Source organism: Monodon monoceros, unplaced genomic scaffold (genome assembly GCF_005190385.1).
Source record: "Monodon monoceros isolate NGI ecotype Baffin Bay Population unplaced genomic scaffold, NGI_Narwhal_1 Super_Scaffold_4, whole genome shotgun sequence".
Taxonomy (NCBI): Eukaryota; Metazoa; Chordata; class Mammalia; order Artiodactyla; family Monodontidae; genus Monodon; species Monodon monoceros.
This window is the reverse complement of record NW_021703781.1, coordinates 67,266,000-67,288,696: the sequence shown is the minus strand read 5'-3', so window position 1 is coordinate 67,288,696 and position 22,697 is coordinate 67,266,000. Positions and strand designations below refer to the sequence as shown.

Below are 22,697 nucleotides of genomic sequence, written 5' to 3'. Positions count from 1 at the left end.
AGGAAGGAAGGAAGGAAGGAAGGAAGGAAGGAAGGAAGGAAGGAAGGAAGGAAGGAAGGAAGGAAGAGGAAAATAACAAGTGTTGACAAGGATATGGAGGAATTGAAACCTTTGTGCACTGCTGGCAGGAATGTAAAATTGTTACAGCTGCTGTGGAAAACAATATAGCAGTTCCTCAAAAAATTAAAAATAGAATTACCATACAATCCAGCAATTCCACTTCTGGCTATCTATCCAAAAGAACTGAAATCAGGGACTTGAAAAGATAGTTGTATACCCATGTTCATAGTAGCATTATTCATAATAGCCAAAAAGGTGGAAGCAACCCAAGTATCTACTGATGGATGAATGGATAAACAAAATGCAGTGCAATATATACATACAACAGAACATTATTCAGACGTAAAAAGGAAGGAAATTCTGACACATGCTACAAGATGGATGAATCTTGAGGACACCATGCCAAGTGAAATAAGCCAGTCATTAAAGGACAAACACTGTATGATTTCACTTATATGAGGTACCTAGAATAGTCAAATTCACAGAGACAGAAAGCAGAATGGTAGTTTGCAAGGTCTGGGGAAAGGGGGAAATGAGGAGTTACTGTATGGGTATAGAGTTTCAGTTTTGTAAGATGAAAAGAGGTCTGAAAATAACAGTAATGGCTGTACAACAACTTGAATATACTTAATACCACTGAATGAATTCTACTCTTAAAAATGGTTAATATGGTAAATTTTTGTTATGTATATCATGGACAAAAACTCAACCTTCATTTCTTCTCATGTTCAATGGCGGACTGTATTAAAATCTTTTTATTTTTACTAAAATAGTATAAAAGTCTTTGACATCTCAAGTTATTGTGATTCATATGATCTACTGTTCTTATTAAATGTTTGAAATAAATCTGAGATTTAGTATTTCTTCCTCTAAAGTCTAAGAAAAGAAAAAAAAAGATTAAAATTTAAAGCAGGATTCATACCTGATATAAAGCAAGAGAATGCCCATATCTCTGGAGAGGTCCCCTTGATACAGTTCCTACATTCCATATACTGCTTTCTAAATTGTAACTAAAAAAAAGAAAAAAATAGTAACTTCATAAGCTAAGATTCATTTTCAGTTTTGTAATTTGCATATGCTTTCTTGTATTTAAATATTCATTAATTCAAAAACAATTAGAATAAACTCATAATTTCATATACCGTATTAGAAATTTCTAATAGAGACTCATTCAAGATATACCTAGTCTAAATTAGGATTCAATCATTCGAATGTATAATATACAGTAACTTGACTAGGCTATTTATTACCGGAGTTAATTTGTTCTGAACCAGCCGATTAACCTAAACAATAGTGAGCTCTTCTACACTTTTAAAGTCACCTGGGCCTCCTTGAAGCTCCTACCTTAAGGCTTTTGTCTGGCTTTCTTCTCTGCCAATGTCTGACCCCTTCAAGTCTTTGCTCAGCTCTCACCTTTCCCATGAAGCCTACACCACTACATTTGTGAGTGCAACTCCCTCCTCTTTGGCATTCCTGATTTGCTTACCCCTGCTACCTATCTTGCTATCTATCTATATCTGTATATGAATATATGTGCATATATATAATTTATTTATAATATACGTATTTATCATGCTAATTACATTTTTTTCTAATTGCCTGTCCTTCCTCACTAACTTCACAAAGATGGGATATTCATTATGTCCACTGACAGATCCCAAGTACTAAGCACAAAGTAAGTGTTCAAAACAATTTGCTATGCCCATGAATACATATTAATTCTAATGTCGATGTATAAATGTTCCGTAAAATACTCTCTAATTTAATAGACACTAATACAAAACTTTTATATTATTTACTGAATAATTTGTCTTAAGCATAACATCTACACCTCAATTAAATTCTACTACAGAAGATAAATCAACTTATAACTGACACCATCACTTCTAAAAGCTTTTAAACATCCTTACCTACAGCTAAACCACATTCAGAAAAATGAAAAAATATTCTCTAACCTGTGAAAACAGCAACAAAGTTACTGATTACTTCTAAGCTGATACCTCTAGTTTACTATAAAACTAAATAAACACTGTAACCAAAAGAACCAGATTTCAGACAAAAAAAAAATTAAACTACCTGGTTCAAATAGAAAATATATGTTTAGGAGAATATCAAGTAAAATTCATCACTTAATTTAAAATATGCTATTTAACTTGTACAGAACACAAACTTTTAGGATCTCCATGTTTCCTTGACAACTATACTCTGTCTTCACAACTCTACTTTGCAAATACCACAGTTTAATCCAAAGTTCTACTTTATTTTCCCAACCTTTTCATTTTCATGAATCATAGTTAATTTCCTTTTCTTTTCCACATTTAACTCTCGGTTCCTCAGGTTCTTTGCATATCTTAACAATTCATTTTAATCCTACCAACTCTCTTTCAATTCTTTCTACTATATTTTATCCTTCATTTATTGTGGTACAGAATTCTAATTGTTCACTTAAATATTTACCTAAAATTCTTCCCCCTTCTCTCCAGAATTTATTTTATTTTATTTCATACTTTAATTCCAGTCTTATTCAATCATAGTTTTAAAGCAATCTCCTCTTATAACACAGAATTTTTTTGATCCCCAAAATTAACAGGACGAATATTTTCAGAAATTAGAGTTTACATTTAAAATACAGAATGCCCAGTTAAACCTGAATTTCAGATAAACAACAATTTTTTAGTATAAGTATGATCCATGCAATATTTGGGACAAAACCAAAACATAAAATAAAATTATGAGGGCTATGCATACTAAAAAATTATTCACTGTTGATCTAAAATTCAAATTTAACTGTGTGTCCTGTATATTTATCTACTGAATATGGCAACCCTTTTGGGTATACACCATTATGGTACACTGTCCAGGGTCAGTTCCAACTGATTGATGCCCAAGTTGCATCAGTTATTACATATTATGAATATCACCCCTGAAAACAACATTGATAATCAAATTATTCTTATTTCCTCTTTTATTCTATTATTGAATAGTATTGAATAGTTCATAAAATAAAATTATCAGCTGAAAAAATCAGATAAAGCTAGCATCCATGCAGTTCTCCTTGTCATCTAATCACGCAAAGGACAATCTCTATTGAGTCAACAGTAAATGCATAACCTATCTTATAATACTGGCACTGTTCTCCCAACAAAAGCTTGTAAAGTAAATGCAAAGTAAAAGTTTAGGTAAATTAAAATTCGCAGAAAAACTGAAAGTACTTTTATATAAGCAATTATACTTCATTCTGAAAAAATAAAAGGTAGCAGTATTCATAATGCCCAATATAGGCTTGGCCCGGCCTGGGCTTATTTAAAGTTAATATTTTCTTATTCAGAATTTATTAAAAGCACTCTAGAAAGTTAATGAAATATCTATATAGAACAAACCTATATGCCCAATGACAAATAACTTATTGATACACTGAGTTTATATATTCTCAAATCAGTCCTATGCGGCAAACAGATATATTACAAAAATAATCATTCATAAATTTGTACATCAATAACATAGGGCATTTAGGATAGTCTTATTACCAAAAAATATCCAGCCTAAAAATTAGACTGTGAAAATCTGAAAAACAAAAAGAAAACTTACTTCAGGACCATTTGAAAAGAACTGTAGTTAAAAGTATATCCACCAATCACCCACATAAATTTCCCATGTAAAACAGCTTTATGGGAAGCCCGACCTACAGAAGGACTGAAGGGTTTAACATTTGGCAGAATCCAGTAAGACTCAGTGGAAGGAACATTCAAAGAACAATCAGGACCTATTTAAAAAAATCAAACAACACAATGCATTAAACAAAGACCTTAGATTGTAGAGATAGAATACATGGATTAAGAGAATTTAAGAATCCAATGCTCATCTTATTAATAAATATAATGTACATAAATGGTCTGAAATATAACTTACAGGAAAAACTCTAAAAGCAAATGTAATGCTTACAGAGGAAAAAATCATACACTCAAATCAGACTTGGATACGTTCAAATAAATAATACAATCTGAAAGAATTCTTAAATGATATAAATTTCAGATTTATTTCAGTATGCTAATAGGATATTCGAACAGTAAACAATGTACTCAAATCCCAGTTCTGTCTCTTACTAAAAGTGTGACCTTGGGAAAGTCTGCTTACCTTTGCCATCATCACGCCTTCATCTATAAAACAGAAATAACAATCTATCTCCTAAGGATTATTATAAATATTTAATTTTTTTAAAGACAGTGGAAATTAAAGCATTCATAAATTGTAAACTATTAAAGAAATAGAAAAATAAAATTACATTTTTTCTTAGCATCATTCTTATTAAGAACAACCAAAATTGGCATCAGTAGAGAGGCTTATTATCCTCAAACAGAAAAAATTATTATGCATAATAAAATAAAAACTATTAATGAGTGCAGGATAACGTAAATACTCTAAGTTAAAAACACTGCCTTTTCCTATCCATGTTCATGATGTTACTCATGAGTCTTGGTTCCTCACCTGTAAAATGTAGCAGGCTAGGCTAGATCAGTGTTTCTCAAACTTAAGTTATGGAAGGAACGCTCCTAAAGGAAATGTATTTTCATCAAATTTAAGGGCTCACAGATTATTTTAATTCTAATGAAACTAATATGCTTAAACAAAAACTAGAAATAAATTCCTTATGTTTAAAGTTCTTTTATAAATATAAAACCAACATAAACTTATAATTTATGTATATAAACAAACTTATAAAATCATTAAAATTAATTTTTGCTTAAAATGATGGATGGTGTTGTTCTGCTCAAAGTAAATCATTGGTCCTAAGTGGAAAATGATATCAATTCCATAGCACCTTTTTTATGCAACTTTAAGATACTTATATTATTTTGACAACATAATTCTCCCAGCACTTTTCTTTCATTTATCTTTTACAAACCTTTTTTATCCATAAAATATGCCATAACATCTGTTGACCTTCACTTATCACAAAAGTATCAGTACTCTTCAATATTCTTTTTAGCCTGCAATAAGGATACTACTTGGTCCTAACTAAATAGTCAACACAAATGCTGGCACTGCAATCAAGTGGCATTTTTATACAATTATGGGATCAATCACTTGATGTTAAATTTTCTTATATCAAAAAGTTTTAGATTATCACTGAATCACAAAATTTTAAAGCTTCCAAACAGATCCTAATTTCAGAAATATTAGCCTTTACAGTTTTTATTTTCTCATTTGTTCACTCACCCATGCATTCATTCATTCATCTTCCAAGTCCTTTTCAATGCTTACATTCTATGAGTCTGTATTTTTCAGGTACAAATTAGATAGCACCCTAGATTATCTCTTTGATAACAACACAATCTTTTAAATCAAATATAGAAAACTTTATAATTTCTGAGTGAAAAGACTGTGAACTATTCCTTGGTAACCAAAGAAATTAAAGGAACACACTGATTTTTTTAAAAATAAGTTAAACTACAATTCTAAACCACTTAGAACTCATTTAACTCAGGTTGGCAAACAACAGCCCATGAGCAAAATCCAACCCACTACCTGCTTTTGTAATAAAGTTTCTTAAGAACACAGTATGCTCATTCATTTAAGTATTATCTATGGCTACTTCTGCAGTACTCAGCAGAGTTGAGTAGTTGCAACAGATATCATGCAATTCCCAAAGCCGAAAATAGTTACTATGTGGCCTTCTACAGAAAAGTTTACCAACCTCTAACTTAACTGAAGAGAAATAAGATCATATGGACAATTACACATAAGTGGTATACCTAATTGGTCTAAATGCTATATCTTGTTTTCTTAAAAAGAAAAATGTAGATTTATTTATATCAGGAATAATAAAGCAAAAAGAGTAAAATGTTAATAATAGGTTAATCTGGGTAAAGGACATTTGTATATTCTTTGTACTTTTTTTTCAATTTTAGGTATTTTAGGTATCTATTCTTTTTTTAAATTTATTTATTTTATTTACTTATTATTTTTGGCTGCATTGGGCCTTCATTGCTGCACACAGGTTTTCTCTAGTTGCGGTGAGCAGGGGCTGCTCTTTGTTGCAGTGCGCGGGCTTCTCATTGTTGCGGAGCACGGGCTCTAGGTACGCAAGCGTCAATAGTTGTGGCATGCAGGCTCAGTAGCTGTGGCTCGCAGGCTCTAGAGCGCAGGGCTCTACATGTAATCACAAGTGTCCTTGTAAGAGAGATTTGACTACAGAAGGAGAAATCAATATTACCACTGAAGCAGGATGCTGTGCTCCATGCTTTGGAGATGGAGTAGGGGAAAAGAGCTAATGAATGTAGGGACTGAAACTCTATTACTGGAAAAGTCAAGGATGCAGATTCTTTCTTAGAGCCTCAGAAGGAGTGTGACCCTGCAAACACCTTGATTTGGGCTCAGTGAAACATATTTCAGACTTCTAACTTCCAGAATGGTAAGAGAATAATGAATGTGTGTTAAGACACCAAGTTTGTGGTAATTTGTTACAGCAATTATAGGAAACTAATGCTAATAACTAAATTTATAACTTCAGATAAATACTGTTATTTAATACAAGAAATTGGATTTTAGAGATTTTTAAATTTTTACTCTATAATCTAAAATATCTACTTTTCTATGCAAACCAGCAGTCAAATTCTTCCTCTTTGTTACTACCTTATTTTATGTAACTTCTAGCAGTTATTAGAAGGAATGGTCTATAGCCAAACTCTACAGATTGTCTTTATTTTACTCTAAATTAATAAGTTTATAAATAGAAATATTTATGAATATGACTTAAAAGTGTAAGGAAAATTAGATGTCTTAATTTGTAGTTTTCTGCACTCGTAACTAAAATGATTAAAAATGTAAATTTATAAACTGAATATTAGTTTAAAACACAAATAACTATAGAGAACACTTTATACACACAAAGGCTTCACCACCCATTAAGTATCATTTAAAGCCATCCAAGACTCCCTTTTTATAAAAACACATCCATGAAAAGTCTACCACTTCATTATCTGTCCTGTTATGGAACATCTCTGCAGCATAATTCTCCCTGCATAAATTTTATCAATCAATATGGGAATCTCCTCAAGGTAAGCAGATCACAGCTGTCTTGAAAAAGATGTAATGAACTAATTCATATTACAGTGGGTTTTCATAAAGATTTAATATGCTACCTTTTCCATGGGTTAATCCAAAGAGCATAAATGAATTTCTAATTATGTAATTTTCGGCATTAGTGACAGGCTACTGCGAGACAAATTTTTGACACTGTTCTACAATCCAAAGTGGAATTATACTCATCCCTCTTAAATTTATACCTCCATCCTCACAATCTCTCTTGAATTCCAAACTCAAAGTGAAACTACCTACATAACATTTCCACTTGGATGTCTCATAATCATCTCAAACTTAACACGTCCAAAACTAAAATCTTGATTTTTTTCCCTCCCAAATCTGCTCCTTCACCAGTGTTTACCATCTCAGTAAACGGCACTTCCATTTACCCAGTTGCTCAGGGCAAAGATCTTGGAGCTATTCTTGAGTTCTCTTTTTCTCCCACACCCATATCCAACAAATCCTGGACTGACATTCATTACGTATGCAGGAATACAGCCTTTCCAACTGTTAAAACATGGAAATGCTTCACTGATCGTTGAGTAGATGCTGCTGCAGGTACCAGGCCTTCCCCTTCCCCAGTTCCCCTGGCCCCTCTGAGATAATCCAGACTCTCCGCAAAAGACAACTAAAGGGGTAATGCCTGGCACAGCATGGCTCATCCGGGATCCTGCCCCAGTGCTAAAGTCAGCATCAGTTTTGATTGGTTGGTGTCTAAGTGTCTGTACCTTACCAATTATAAACATTTTTAAATTCGATCACCTCTACCAGGCTCTAAACACTGATCCTTCCCTTTCCAACTACCATCCTAGTACAAGTCACCATCCAATCTCACCTGGACTACTGCAATAGTCTCCAAACTGGTCTCCTTATTTCCATTCTTGCTGCCTTCCTATCACATTCAACTCTCCACAATGCAACCAGAATGATTAAAAATATAAATTTCCCTACTCAAAATCTTTCAATGATTTCCCATCACACTAAAAATAAAAATCCTTAACACGGCCCACAACTCTTACATGACTGGCCTCAGTATTCACTTACTGCATGAATGAATGAATGAATGAATGAAAATAACCTTAGAGCCATAAAAGATTAAGAGCAAGAGCTATGAAGTCAAACCTCGCTTTCCAACTTATTAGCTATGAAACCTTGGACGAATTAACTTCTCTAAACTTCAGTTTAATCATGGAGATTATACACAGAAGAACATAGGATTCTGTGAAAATAAAATAAGATTGAATGAGATTGTATTTAATATTAAATACTATAATGAAACCTTCATAATAGTAACATTATTACTATTATGAAGTCCATCCTCTCATTTTAATATACAAGGAAACTAAGTATAATCAAGTCTACAGGCAAAATATGTTAATGAAGTCTAGCATTATTAGGCATAGTAAACATACATGCCAAAAGAAAACAGTAAAATTACAACTAAAAATTTCTATAATCAGAGATAAATACAATTGAGAAATAATTGCAAAGGACAAAACCTAGAATAAAGTACTACAAAGTTTTGAAAGTTTCTCCAAAGCAATTCCAGAACTACTAAATTATATTCTTTCTTCCTTCCCAAAGTAGTCTATTTTGCACTGGAAAAGTTTTTCTAAGGGACTCTATCTCTCTTTTGATACTGGAAATCAGTACAAAAATTTTATTTGCTTTATACAAATTAGTTTTATAAAATAACTTTTCTTCCATAAAGAAGGATAAAAATGTAAAGTCTTCAAGTGAGTTTAACAGCAATTCCCTGAATAGTACCTCTAGTGTAGTATATCAGCTAGATTTCTTTGGTTGTAAGCCACAGAAACTACTTTTGGCTAGGTTAAGGAAAAATGGATATTTGTTGAAAAAGAATGGGGAAATTCAAAGAATTTTTAAAAAGAGGCTGAAAACCAAGCTTAAAATAGACAGGTATCTGGATTTATCGTCCCATCAAGACTACTCTCAATGAGTGAAAGGCAATTTCCCACAAAGAAACTGGACTGCTAATAGGAAAGGAAAAGTATTCCGAGAAGGAAGATTTGAAGAGAGGTACATGTAACTTACTGTAATCACTCCAGAAATAGTCTTATGATCATACTGAATCTGAAGTTCTCCACAATAAAAGGCAAAATGAGATAACATCATTGCAAGAGTCCTATCTTCTAACATCATCAGAAAATTTTGATTTCGTTTCAGTTTCCAAAGTATTCTAAACATTTTCTAGGCCCATAAAACCAATCTCCAAAGGACAGTTATCAACTTTAGTGTATTTTAAATGTCCACAGCTGTTCTGACAATATCCTAATTTTACAGAACAATGAATTTGTGAGTGGTAATCACTACACCAGATCTGTTCCAAGAATACTTGGTTCTCACAGTTTAGGTCAATGATGTGATTACAGTATGGAAAGGAACTGCCCTTCTGTTAGCAAAGATCAGTGCTTTCCAATTACTATTTTTGAGTGGTGAAAGGCTTGCAAACAAAGCTTTATAGACTGGTTCTGATTAGTTGAAAATGACAAATACAGAGGTAGCTGGGATTGAAAGCAGGATTTGTTTATCCCACCTATCTAAGTCAGAGGCAATAAAGTAAGTGGTTGTAAATATTTCAACATTAGGTAACCTTCCACAAGGAAGGAACCTATGTCTAGCACAGAATATTCTGTGAATTTTATTGTGACCCACAGCCCTTTGTTCTATTCTCTCTCTCTACACTCCCTTCCCTCATGATCTCATCTGATCTCATGGCTTTAAGTATCATCAACCATTTCCAATTTAACATTTTTAAGCCAATCAGCCCCAAACAGTACAGACCTCTCTCCACTAAACTCCAACTGCCTTTTCAACATCTCCTCTTAGATGTCTAAAAGACATCTCAAACGTAACATACCAAATTCAAACTGATCTTCCTCCTAAAATCTTCCTCATGTCAACTGATGACAACTCTATCTTACTCTAAGGTCAAAAAAATCTTCAAGTCATCCTTGACTTTTTTCTTTCTCCCATCCCCCATATCCAATGCATCAACAAATCCTATTAACCCTGTTTTAAAATCACATTCAGTATTAAGCAATTCTTACCTTCCTTGCTGCCTGCACACACTACTATCATTTCTCATCTAGATTATAATTACAGTAGTAGTCTCTTAACTGGTACTCTGCTTTCATAGTCTATTCTCAATATAGAAGTCAACAGGAACCTTTTAAAACTAAGTCAGATTATATCAATCGTCTGCTCAAAATTCTACAATGACTCCCCATTTAACTTAGGGTAAAAGTCAAAATCCTTCCAATAGCCTACAACACTAAGGCTTAGCTCATCTAGCTCCATTCCTCACAAACCTCCATCACTCCAGCACCTTACCTCCATATCCTGGATCATCTCCTTGCTCTGCAACTTCTCTGAGCTCACATCCGACAACCTGCCCCTCAGTCATTCAATTTCAGGCACACTGGCCTTTTGCTGGCCCTCACACACACCAGGCATGTTCCTGCCTTAGGGCCTTTGCCAATGGCTATTCCCTCTGCCTGAAATGCCCTTCTCCTAAATATCTATAGAGCTAACTCCCTCACTTGCTTCAAGTCTTTACTCAAATGTCACCTTCTCAATAAGGCTTAACCTGATCATTTTATTTAAAATTGTAACTCCCATCCCTAGATCTACCTATCCCTCCTTCTCAGCTCCACCTTATTTTTCCATTACACTTATCCCTTTCTAAAATATTATATGTATAATATATATGTTATGTTGATTATCTATGGTCTGTCTTTCTTAGCTTGAATGTAAGATCCACAAGGATCTTTACTTTCTTTGTTCTGTGATGTATTCAAAGGTCCTAGAATAGTACCTAGCACTTGGAAGAAGCTCTAAAATTTTTGTTACATAAAATGAACAAAAATAAATGAATGAATTAGTAAATAAAGTGTGTTATATATACATCCTCAATACTATTTTTAAACAACTTTTCAAGTAGCTGAGGAATAAAAACTTATTTTATTGGCTCTTGCAAAAAGTTGGATTTGCTGTTTTTGCTGGTTGGGGAAAATGAACAAAAAGAGAAGAATTTAATCTAGCACATTATCTGTTGCTTGTCTCTCCACAAAGTTAAATAGAGAGATCACGTTCATTATTATTAAATTTCTAAAGGGAAATGTAAGCTATGCTGTGGATTTCTTTAAAGCAACCTATAGTCTCGTGTACTTATACACACTATCCTAAAGTAACTAATTCTGTCCTAATATGTTACGTGACTAACCCAGAAAAAACATAATGTATGATAAAATATTCATGGATCTGAGCTAAAAGATTTTATATTTTTCTAAAACAAACAAAATCATCAAGTTTTTACAACTTAAATAATGCCATGGAATCTAAGTGTGTGCTCTGGTAGTCAGTACTGCCACCCAATGGCAAATGCTAAAATCTAAAACCAAAGGACTGAAAGAAAATAACTGACCAGATGCTCAAATTCAAATGTTTCCCTCAATATTTAAAATTATGCTTTATATATCAAGTAAATTGCATAAGTTATTGGAGTACTAGTCTTCTAAAACATCTATACTTGAATGTCCACATATCACTAAACCAGCAACTAATACATTTCTAATTCATTCATTCAACAACAACAACAAAATTTGAGCGCCTACTACACAACAGGCACTACAGAAGATGCTGTAGGCATAAGGGTGATCAAAACATAGTCATTCTTAACTTCATGGAGTTTGTATTCCAGTAGGAAAGATAATAAAGAATCACACAAACATAAATGTGATAAAAGCTATAAATTTAAAAGATAGGGTCCTATGAAAGTACGTGGGGGGATGTGACCCAGTCTTAGAATGTTAAGGGGTGAGGGTGTTGTAGGGGGAAGTGCAGAAATAAGAAAGGCCTTGAAATATTTAGGGACAACGAACATTCAAGGAACTGAGATAAATCCAAAGTGTAACTTTCAATAAAGAATTGGAAACACTATAAAAAACTATCAAATTACCTGATTTACATATTAAGATACTGTCTTTTAATCAATCATCTAAAGGCTGAAAACAACCAACTTCAATCCTTACATGAGAACAGTGTCTGAACCGCACTGAAAATGAACACTGAATATCTATAAAGAATATCCTGAAGACATGTAAAAGGGCTGAACGACAGGATTGAACAGGGCATTCTGGAATAGGAAAGGACCAGGGACAAATTTTAAATGGCTAAGCAATGGTCTTGGATATAAGACCTGGTAACCTGTTTTTCATCTCTATAAAACAGGTGGAAAATGTTTTGTTGTAATAGACTAAGGAAAGAATTGTACCCTGAAGACTGCTTGTTTATCTTTTCAACCTGTCTACTCCTACCATCTATTCCACATTGCAAAGCTTTTCTGAGTAGGCATGAGAGAACTATTCAGCCCATTCCTTGTCAATTATGGCAACAATCTACACTTTAAAATACTTTATTTGGATTTTTTAATTTATTTAGGAGATTCCAATCATTTGAACCCCCTTCCTAGTTTGGGAAAATCTCTCACTGTGTGAATTTTGTTCAGAAACAGAATCCTTTCCCACTACACAATTCAGAAAAGTTAAATTCTCTATTTCTATATCTCAAGGCAGCCAAGCAAGTCATGGATAAGACCTAAGTTTAGCCAAGTAGATTTTATTAAGCAGGCCTTCAAATCTTCAAAAGTGATACAAAGATGTGGGGAGAATTTAGATTTTTTTCCACTCAAGCCTGTAGCATACAGTATCCACAGTAAAGACACCAGTGGTGGTACCCCAGGGTCCAGTGGCAGTAACAGGAATATCCTAATCAAACTTTCCTGTGGCTTCGTCTTTGCTGGGAACCAACCCACCTAGCCTTCTGTTACACCTACCCCTTTCTAACCAAGGTTTTTCCAGCCTTCCCATCTCCTTTGTGAGCGACCCAATATCCTTTTGTACAGGTTTAGAGAACAAAAAATAAGTTGCTTAAAAAAACTAAAGGTTAATTCCTCTCTCATAAAACATTCTAGAGGCAAATGGGCAAGTGCTACTGCTTACTACTGTTACTGCCATTTACCAGCCATTGGAAAAGATCTCAATGATGTAAAATTCCCACACAGCACTTCCACTCACATCCTACTTCCCTAAACTTAGCACAATAACCACACTAGACGCAAGGAAGGCAGAAAAATGTGGTATGTAGCTGAAGACCATGTGCTGAGCTAAAAACTCAGTCAATTCTATCACTAAAAAGAAGGGAAGAACGAATGCTGGAAGATAGTGGTCCCTGACATACTTTCCAATAACTGCCTTTTCTGCTCAGATAAGCCAGAACTGTTTCTGTTGCTTACAATCAAATCAAAGACTTACAGTGGTTCCGATTTTTTAAAGTTATGTAAGAGAGAAACCTGGATTAGGGAGTTGACAGGAGTCGGGGGGTGGGAACACACCGTATCTAAGAGTCTGCTTTGAAAATTAATGTTCTACTGTATTATTTACATATGAACATAAATCCAATTTATTATATGTTGATTTTCATGCCTTTTAAAAATGCCTCAGGACTTCCCTGGTGGCCCAGTAGTTGAGAATCCGTGCTTCCACTGGAGGGGGCACAGGTTCAATCCCTGATAGGGGAACTAGGATCCTGCATGCCACATGGTGTAGCCAAAAAAAAAAAAAAAAAAATCCTCATCTATCCCAATGTTTGGAAGCCATCTTAAAAGAAAAAATGCTCTTCAAAGTTGTCTTTTTCCCTCTTGTGACTTAAGACTTAAATTTTATTAAGTGAAAGATGTCACAGAAGCAGATGAATCCACACAGGTCTCTACCCTTTAATCTATTTGATATGTATATATCATTGTCTTTGAAAACTATACATTAATAACAAAATTAAACATTATACAATCAACTTGTATGCTTTTCAAAATGTTGCACTAACATTTTCTATATTCTTCACTATTTCAGCTTTTGGTTGTTACAAGTGCTTTCCACAGAAAAAGGGGGACAGTTGACTTTAATGGTGCCATCTAGTCTTAAAATATACTCCTATTGCCTAAAACAGTAAAAAGGTGAAAGCAGATGGTTAAGGAAGAAAGACTTAGATGAGCAAGTTAAGGGGGGAAAAAGTATAGTAATGGCTAAGCAAAACTCTTAGGAGATGCTACATAGAAAAACTAAACTTGGAAAACAAGGAGATGTGAAGCCTAGGTGGGACAAGCACTAGAGAAATGTGAGGAAGGGGATTCAAGACTTAACAAAAATCTAGGCTTTTCCTCTGTATTCTCTTAATAAAATCTCAGTTTCTAGAAAACAACATTTATTTTCTTTTTATATACTAGCACAGAACCAAACAGAGTAAGTAAAATTAACCAACATAAATGGATAAAATATAATGAAAGTAGCAACAATCTGTTATTCTTAACCCAAAGAATCCAGTTCCAAATAACACATTAAAAACTGCCAGACTCTGAATCTCATAAAGATTGCCTCCTCAGCTCTCATTTCAAATATCTCCAGCTCTTTGATCATTCCTCAGATGCCCTAGAAACAAATCTCTCTCCGTTTCCCCTCAATGGTTTCTCCCATTCCATATATCTAAAATTAAAACCGAGTGATATAGTCAACAATCCCACCTACTTTAAGATATGCTTCCTGAGATATAGAATCAGGAGTCAGTTTGGAGACTCAAAGAAACCAACCTGCACATCATCTGTCTTGAAAGACGCACAATATCCATTTCACCAAACACTACCCATAAAACATTCATATCAATTCAGAGATGAATTATTTAATTACAAAGAATTAATAGTGGTATAAAAGTGTATCTGATTTCTGTATATTTTATAATAAAGCACTTTAACATTATTCTAATTTTTTTAAAATATATGTGTACATGCATATGTGTATGTGTTAATACATATATATATATAAAGTTATTCATATTATCATTTTGCTTCAAAGTAAACAAACCCAGCATTTGCTTCCCCATTTTTATTTGCTTATAGACATTTAAGAGCCAGGAATTTTTATGATTTCAGGCACTCCTGACAAGAGTAATAAAATGTGAAATGCTGATAAACAAAAGCCAGAAAAACAAAAGCTAATATTTTCAACCAGATACATATTACAAAACCTACAGAAAATAAAGCATTTTAAAGAAGAACTACTAAAAGGAAGTAAGGAGCAAAAAAGGACAAAGCTGTTCATAGAGAATATTATACAAATATATCCCTCTTTTGCTTTCAAGACTGTTAAAATGAGATGAGGACTAACAGCAGATGAAGACCAGTCAGAAAAACACCAAGCATACAAGCTATACTTCTATTTCTCAGGCCTTAATTTAAATATATTCTTGGTGTACTATTCTCTCCATAGAAAAGGACATTATTTTAGTTTCAAGACTGAAACGGATAAAAAAGGTACCTCAAGGCACTTTTTAAGGGAAGAAAGGTCATGATTTATTAAAATAGCCACTCAACAAAATATATGCCTTATAGGTATAATTAAAAACACTGAGAAATTTGTATCTGTCATAACCATAGTAGGAAATCAAATTCAATTCAATAAGAAATCACTGATATTTCATATGGTTGGAGCAACTAATTTTTTAATGACATAACATGGGTTTAAAATGGGCGTAATTTACAGAAAGCCTAAAATAATTCCTCTAAATAAGTACTCAGCACACTCAGTAACATTTTTTCTAACTTGTCTCAAGAATGTTGAATATGAAACCATTCTCTTTGGTTTTTACTTTTAGACAGCTCTGGTAGGAACTATTGCTACTACTGTTACACTGTGTTATAATAACACATGATCATGTAACTTTGGATTATGTATTTCTTGAGTCAAAGTTCCCCCATCAACAGGATTAATACATTGGCACAAAGTAAGCTCTCAATATGTAAATATAATCTGCACAAAGCAAGTTCTGGGTGGGTAAGTATATAGATAACTAGGACCTATCTCTTCATTAAATTCCACAATGACAAGATTTATGATTTTATATCCAAATACTTAAGTAAGCTAAAACTCTTCAATGCAGTCTAAAATTAATCTTTAATAATAGATATTTATAAAAATTGTTTAGAAATTCTTCCCCATTCTTCTCATTGCTTTTGCAATAAGCAGCTGTAAAACTTCTAAACTTTTAAAAATACTCTATGTTCTTTTAAAACATAGCCACAAGAGGTCAGTCTTTCCCAAGAAACAAGTTTAATATAGTCCAGTACCTTCCCAGATGAGCATCTATTTTTGCAATATACTATTTATATTACCCATTACAAATCAAATTTGAATGTACCACGTGTTAATCTCAGCCACGTCACCAAATCTTTGGGAACTCCACAAAAAGTTAAAGAAGATCAGAATGATCACACGTCTACAATTTAAAGAGTTTCATATATAACTTCACTTGATTCCCAAAATAGCACGTAGACAAAATCTTTACTGATTTTATTTGTGAAGAAGCAAGCTATTAAGAAGTTGACTGTTACTGAAATTGTAAAAATAAAACAAATACATGAGATTTGGGTGTGTAAACTACAGCAAAACAAATGAGTGTAGAATTTGTATTAATATATTAGATACATAAATCAATGTTTCAAAAGCCACTTACCTTGCCAACTATCATTGCAGACGCACAGCTTTTCACCTGTTAGGTCACAGTAACCATGATCTGGACTGCCGCAATTGGCTTTACAGTAAGGAATGTCACAAGCTTCACCCTTCCAGTATTTATCACACTCACAATATACTCTACTTGGAACAGAGACACTAGTTGTACACTTCCCATGACCAGAGCAATTGTTAGGACAAGAATTGATTCTGTAAAATATAATTCATATATATTCAAATTCAAGACAACTGAAAAAGAACTTTGGCTGATATTCTGTTAACTTTATAGTTTTTATGTTGTGTCTACGTGCTTCATTTAACGCAATTTTACAATGCGACTTCAATTCTTTACTCTGTACCTTTTAAACCCTAAAGCAATTCGGTTACACATATTTGCAATTGGCCTCAGTTCATTCACTGAGTTTACTCTGCTACCAAGACTACATACTCAACACCTGCAGGATCTATACAGTTCCAAGCACACTGTTTTGTAAAGACTTAAGTACTCAACTGCTTTGAATATATATTTCACAGAAAAAAATTAAATTCATGAATACCTGAAACAATATGAGAAGCCATGATTTAAACTGGTTATATAATACTTAAACAGCATGCTATCACTTATACACTGTTATGGAAGTAAAAGGATATTTACCAAGTTTCATTTTAAAGCTGATTATATTCTACTATATATTTATTCTCCCTTGTGTAAATTCTTGATATAAATAAATCCTATAATAGATTGCTGATTCAAGGATATTTAGAATATTTTACTCCTCGCGAAAAATTCTCTGGTATCATTCTCTACGTTCTTGAAGAAAAAAAAAAAAAATGTATCAAGTTCCTCTGTGGCCATTCCTAATGAAAGCAACTGAAAGCATCTCTGGCTAATTCACTTCACCCTTGGACTTCCAGATATAAAAATGTATACAGAGTCTACACAATAGATGCTCAATAAATACTACTTTCTAATTTTAGAGGAGACAGTGGTATATAGCCACTTACCTTATCTCCTAAGCCTCAATTTCCTCATGTGTAAAATGGGAAAAATACCCATTTGACAGACTGATGAGAAGAGAATTAAAGAATATAATATATATAAAGCATCCAGTACAGTCTTTAGAATACAGAAGGACTATGAAAACTCAGCTCTCATTCACTCTCCAAATTAGGTATAAAATACCTTGGAGCACAGTAGGGCAGATGAGGGCTCCCTGCAATCCTACACATCCGTTATTACCAGTAAAGTGACACTGTTTGTATAATATGTTTACTTAATCATTTTCCAAAAATTTTTAATTTTGTAATTAATTTTTAACCAAACTTAACTTGTTACCATAGTGTCCTGAGACTTAGAAACTATCCTATACAAGCTTGGACAGTATTTTGGGATATTATTAAAATTTTATGTCACTTAGGAAGAGATGCTATATATTTTGGAATTTAACACACTAGCCTGCTCCTGGTATATAAGACATTTATAAAAACAAACAATAAACTCTTTTATGTCAAATTATAAGAATCATTACAATATGAATCTTTTTGAAAAAATACTTACGAGTAAAAAATGTTGAAGCCAGTTAGATTATATGCAGCATCACTAAAAAAATGTAACAGTGCATAGCCAGACGTTGTAACAACTTCAGGCACAGTTTCATTTCCCCTTATTTCAGGGACTATCAAACCACTGTAAGAGAGCAAAATTGAACACTCTGTATATTAATGTACATATGACGGTTAATCACACAAAATTTACTCGAAATATTCTTGTCAGAATCACTAAGTATCTATATTAGAATGGGCAACTAGAAGAATAAATCTAAAATGAGTTCCTAGCCATTTCTCACCAATTAGCTCTGCTACTGCTGCCAACAGACTAACATCTACTCTCATGCCACCATACTCCTTTCTCTTCTCACCATTTGGACTGCTATGTCCCATTTCTCCCTTTTGTCCTGCCATCCATCCTGTCATAATACTATAGGGTGATCATTAACTTAAATCATATGTAAACCTTCATTTAAAGCCAACTTGGAGAGGAATTAATATGGTTAAAACGTCCATACTATCCAAAGCAATCTACAGATTCAATGCAATCCTTATCAAAACACCCATGACATTTTTCAAAGAACTAGAACAAATAATCCTAAAATCTGTATGGAACCAAAAAAGACCCTGCATAGCCAAAGCAATCTTGAGAAAAAAGAACAAAGCTGGAGGTATCACCCTCCCTGACTTCAGACAATACTACAAAGCTACAGTAATCAAAACAGTAAAGAGTACTAGCACAAAAACAGACACATAGATCAATGGAACAGAATAGAGAACTGAGAAATAAACCCATGCACTTATGGTCAATTAATCTATGACAAAGAAGGCAAGAATATACAATGGAGAACAGCTAGACTCTTCAACAAATGGTGCTGAGAAAACTGGACAGCTCCATGTAAAACAATGAGATTAGAACATGCCTTCACACCATATACAAAAATAAACTCAAAATGGATTAAAGACCTAAATGTAAGACCAGAAACCATACAACTCCTGGAAGAAAACATAGGCAGAACACTCTTTGACATAAGTTGTAGCATTATTTTTTTGGATCTTGTCTCCTCAAGCAAGGGAGACAAAAGCAAAACTAAACAAATGGAACCTAACCAAACTTAAAAGCTTTGCCACAGCAAAGGAAACGATCAACAAAATGAAAAGACAACCTTGCTGTATGGGAGGAGATATTTGCAAATGATATGTCTGATAAGGGGTTAATGTCCAAAATATATACAGAGTTCATACAACTCAACATCAAAAAAGCAAACAAACAAAAAAAAAACCTTGTTTAAAAAATGGGCAGAAGACATGAACAGACATTTTTCCCAAGAAGACATACAGATGGCCAACAGGCATGTGAAAAGATGCTCAACGTCACTAATTATTAGGGAAATGCAAATCAAAACCACAATGAGACATCAACCCCCACCTGTCAGAATGGTCATCATCAAAAAGACAACATAACGAATGTTGGGGAGGATGTGAAGAAAAGGGAACCCTAGTGCATTCTTGACGGGAATATAAATCGGTGCAGCCACTATGGAAAACAGTACAGAGGTTTCTCAAAAAATTAAAAACAGAACTACCATATGATCTAGCAATTCTACTCCTGGGTATATATCCAAAGAAAATGAAAACACTAATTCAAAAAGATATATGCACCCCAATGTTCTCAGCAGCATTATTTACAAAGCCAAGATATGGAAGCAACCTAAGTGTCCACCAAGAAATGAATGGATAAAGAAGATATGGTACATACACACACACACACACACACACACAAATGGAATATTAGCCATAAAAAGAATGAAATTTTACCATGTGCAGCAACATGGATGGACCTGGGGGGTATTACACTTAGTGAATTAAGTCAGACAGAGAAAGACATATACTATATGTTTTCACTTACATGTGGAATCTAAAAAATAAAACAAACAAATGAATATAACAAGACAGAAACAGAGTCACTGATACAGGGAACAAACTAGTGGTTACCAGTGGGGAGAGGGGTGGCGGAGGGAACAAGATAGGGGAAGAGGATCAAGAGGTACAAAATACTAGATATAAATAAGTAAGACACAAGGATGTAATTACAGCACAGAGAATATAGCCAATATTTCATAATAACTTTAAATGGAGTATAATCTATATAAAAATATCAAATCATTATGTTGTACACCTGAAACTACTATAATATTGTAAATCAACTATACTTCAATTAAATAAATAAAATAAAATAAAACCACCTTGGTACTCTAACAAGTGACTTTATAGCCTTACTTTTCCCCACAAGTTGCAAATTCTCATGAAGCTAGATAGAACATTCCATATCAGCTAAGTGACTACAATGCTACTCTAGTTAAAGTTGTACATTTCCAATACACTAATCTAAGTATTTTAGGTCATGTTAAAATACACACTTTTTATATTTCTTTAAAATTTTGCATACTTATGCAAATTACATTAATATATAATTATTCCAAAAGACAATATTATTCATACACACACAAAAGAAAGTGAAGTTTATGGGGAGAAATATAAATGTGTAAAAGCAGGAGTTCTAAATTAATAACTGGTACTTCTCCCTTTTTAACCCTACTTGTTCATGGGGGAAAATTATGTACCTTCATTTATTTATACATACTATCCTCTCTAAATCTATGAAAGCATAAAATCTGAGAAAGAAAAGAAGCTGCTAACAACAAATTACATTACTCAAAATAGTCAATGCCTTTAGACACTGTTAAACTTATGTTTAGGCACCACCAGGAACTGAATTCCCTCATTCAAATCATATTTGACAGAACAAAATGAAATATTACAGTCTAATAATTTATTTTGCAAACACATTTTGAAAAGCAAACAAATTAAAAAGTAATCAACGCTTGATGTTGTAATAATTATTATAACATCGACTAGCTTATGTTTGTGAAAGAACAAAAGATTTTAAAAGGAGGCTGTCAACACAATTAAAATTCTGTAAGACCAGTTTTAGTTACACATATATATTTTTTCATTGCAGTGAGATTATATCAAATGATTACTAAAAATAATATTCCCAGATGTTTATAACAGATATGATTAATCCCTCTGAAATAGATGAAAAGAGCAGATTTGTTTGCTTGGTTGTTTGTTTATAAGTGCTTTGAAAGCAGTAAATGAAAGAGGACTCACACTTCTCACATAACATACCAATTTGGACCAACCAACCCTCCCACTGAAATCAACCAGAAAAAATGACAGTTAAAAAAAATCAGCCTGAAGGTACTGGGAGAACTAAGAAAAGGGTAAGCCCATGAATTAGAGCCATTTCTCCTTATGGGCATTCACTGATTTCAAAGTTGGAGATGAGGTCTGAAGGGCTAAGAAACTGGGCTGTTTTACATAGCGAGGAAACCAAAAAGTGGAACACAGGGCCCTCACTTTGACCTGAGACCCCGAAAACTAGGTGTAAAAGTGAACTAGTAGAAGACAGGCCCTTCAGGGGACTGAATTTCAGTTTGGGTGTGAATTACCTCAACACCTGAATTAGAATTCAGTTGGTTGTGGATTTCTAGTGTCCCCAGGCACTCTTTGGGAATATAATAACTTTCTAGGCCTCAAATTATCACTACCTATGACTTTACAAACATGGTGTCCAGCACATGATCGCCTAGCACACAATAAAAAATAGCAGGTCTCCATTCCAACCCATTCTCCATATTCTAAAAAGTCTTTCCTACAGAATAAAGTCCAATTTCTTTAGTGGGGTAACAAGAAAGCAACACTACAGTGATCACAGCATTGTAAAATCAGGCTCATACTCTGACTCTATCACCAACCAGTTAAGCAACTTTGGGCCACTCACAGAATCTCTCTGTGCCTTAATTCTCCATTTACAAAATGGCAATAATAATACCTACCTAAAAGGTTATTGTGGGGATTAAATGACTTGATATATATAAAGAACTCTTGCACACTGCCCCTCACATAGTAAGTATTCAGTAGATATTACTGATTACCATTTATTGGGTAATCTGGCACCTACCTATCCCTTCACATTTCCTATGATCAAGTTACTCATAACTACTTACTACTGACGCAAAATATAATGTTCTTTAGTGTGTACACGCCTTTGTACATATGTTTTTCTCTACCTAGAATGTCCTATCTGACCCCCACAATTTGTCTATCATTCTTCTACTCATGATGAAACTCACCATGACGAATTCATTACTTCTGAAATCATATAGCACTCTTTTCATAACCTGATTATAACACTTATTGTGCTGTATAAAAAATCAGTTTACATACCACCACCAGTGCCCAACTACTGTGTGGTGATGTAGCCTCCAAATCCTTGGAATTTCCCAAGTGACAGGAATGTCTCTGTTATTCATGGTGGGCTCAGAGTTTATACTAATGAGGTGACTCAGGATGGGAGCT

At 33.6% G+C, this 22,697-nt stretch overlaps 1 protein-coding gene across 4 annotated transcripts in view; it reads right to left on the bottom strand.

Moving 5' to 3' along the window:
- ATRNL1 (attractin like 1) overlaps positions 1–22,697 on the bottom strand; it is a 679,361-nt gene that overhangs the window by 626,666 nt on the left and 29,998 nt on the right. For all 4 annotated transcript variants that reach the window (XM_029245362.1, XM_029245365.1, XM_029245364.1 and 1 more), the window contains exons 4-7: positions 18,283–18,411; positions 16,726–16,934; positions 3,649–3,823; positions 983–1,070 (exon numbers count right to left, since the gene is read on the bottom strand). In XM_029245362.1, the coding sequence (XP_029101195.1) occupies positions 983–1,070; positions 3,649–3,823; positions 16,726–16,934; positions 18,283–18,411 (601 nt within the window). The remainder of the gene's footprint in view (positions 1–982; positions 1,071–3,648; positions 3,824–16,725; positions 16,935–18,282; positions 18,412–22,697) is intronic.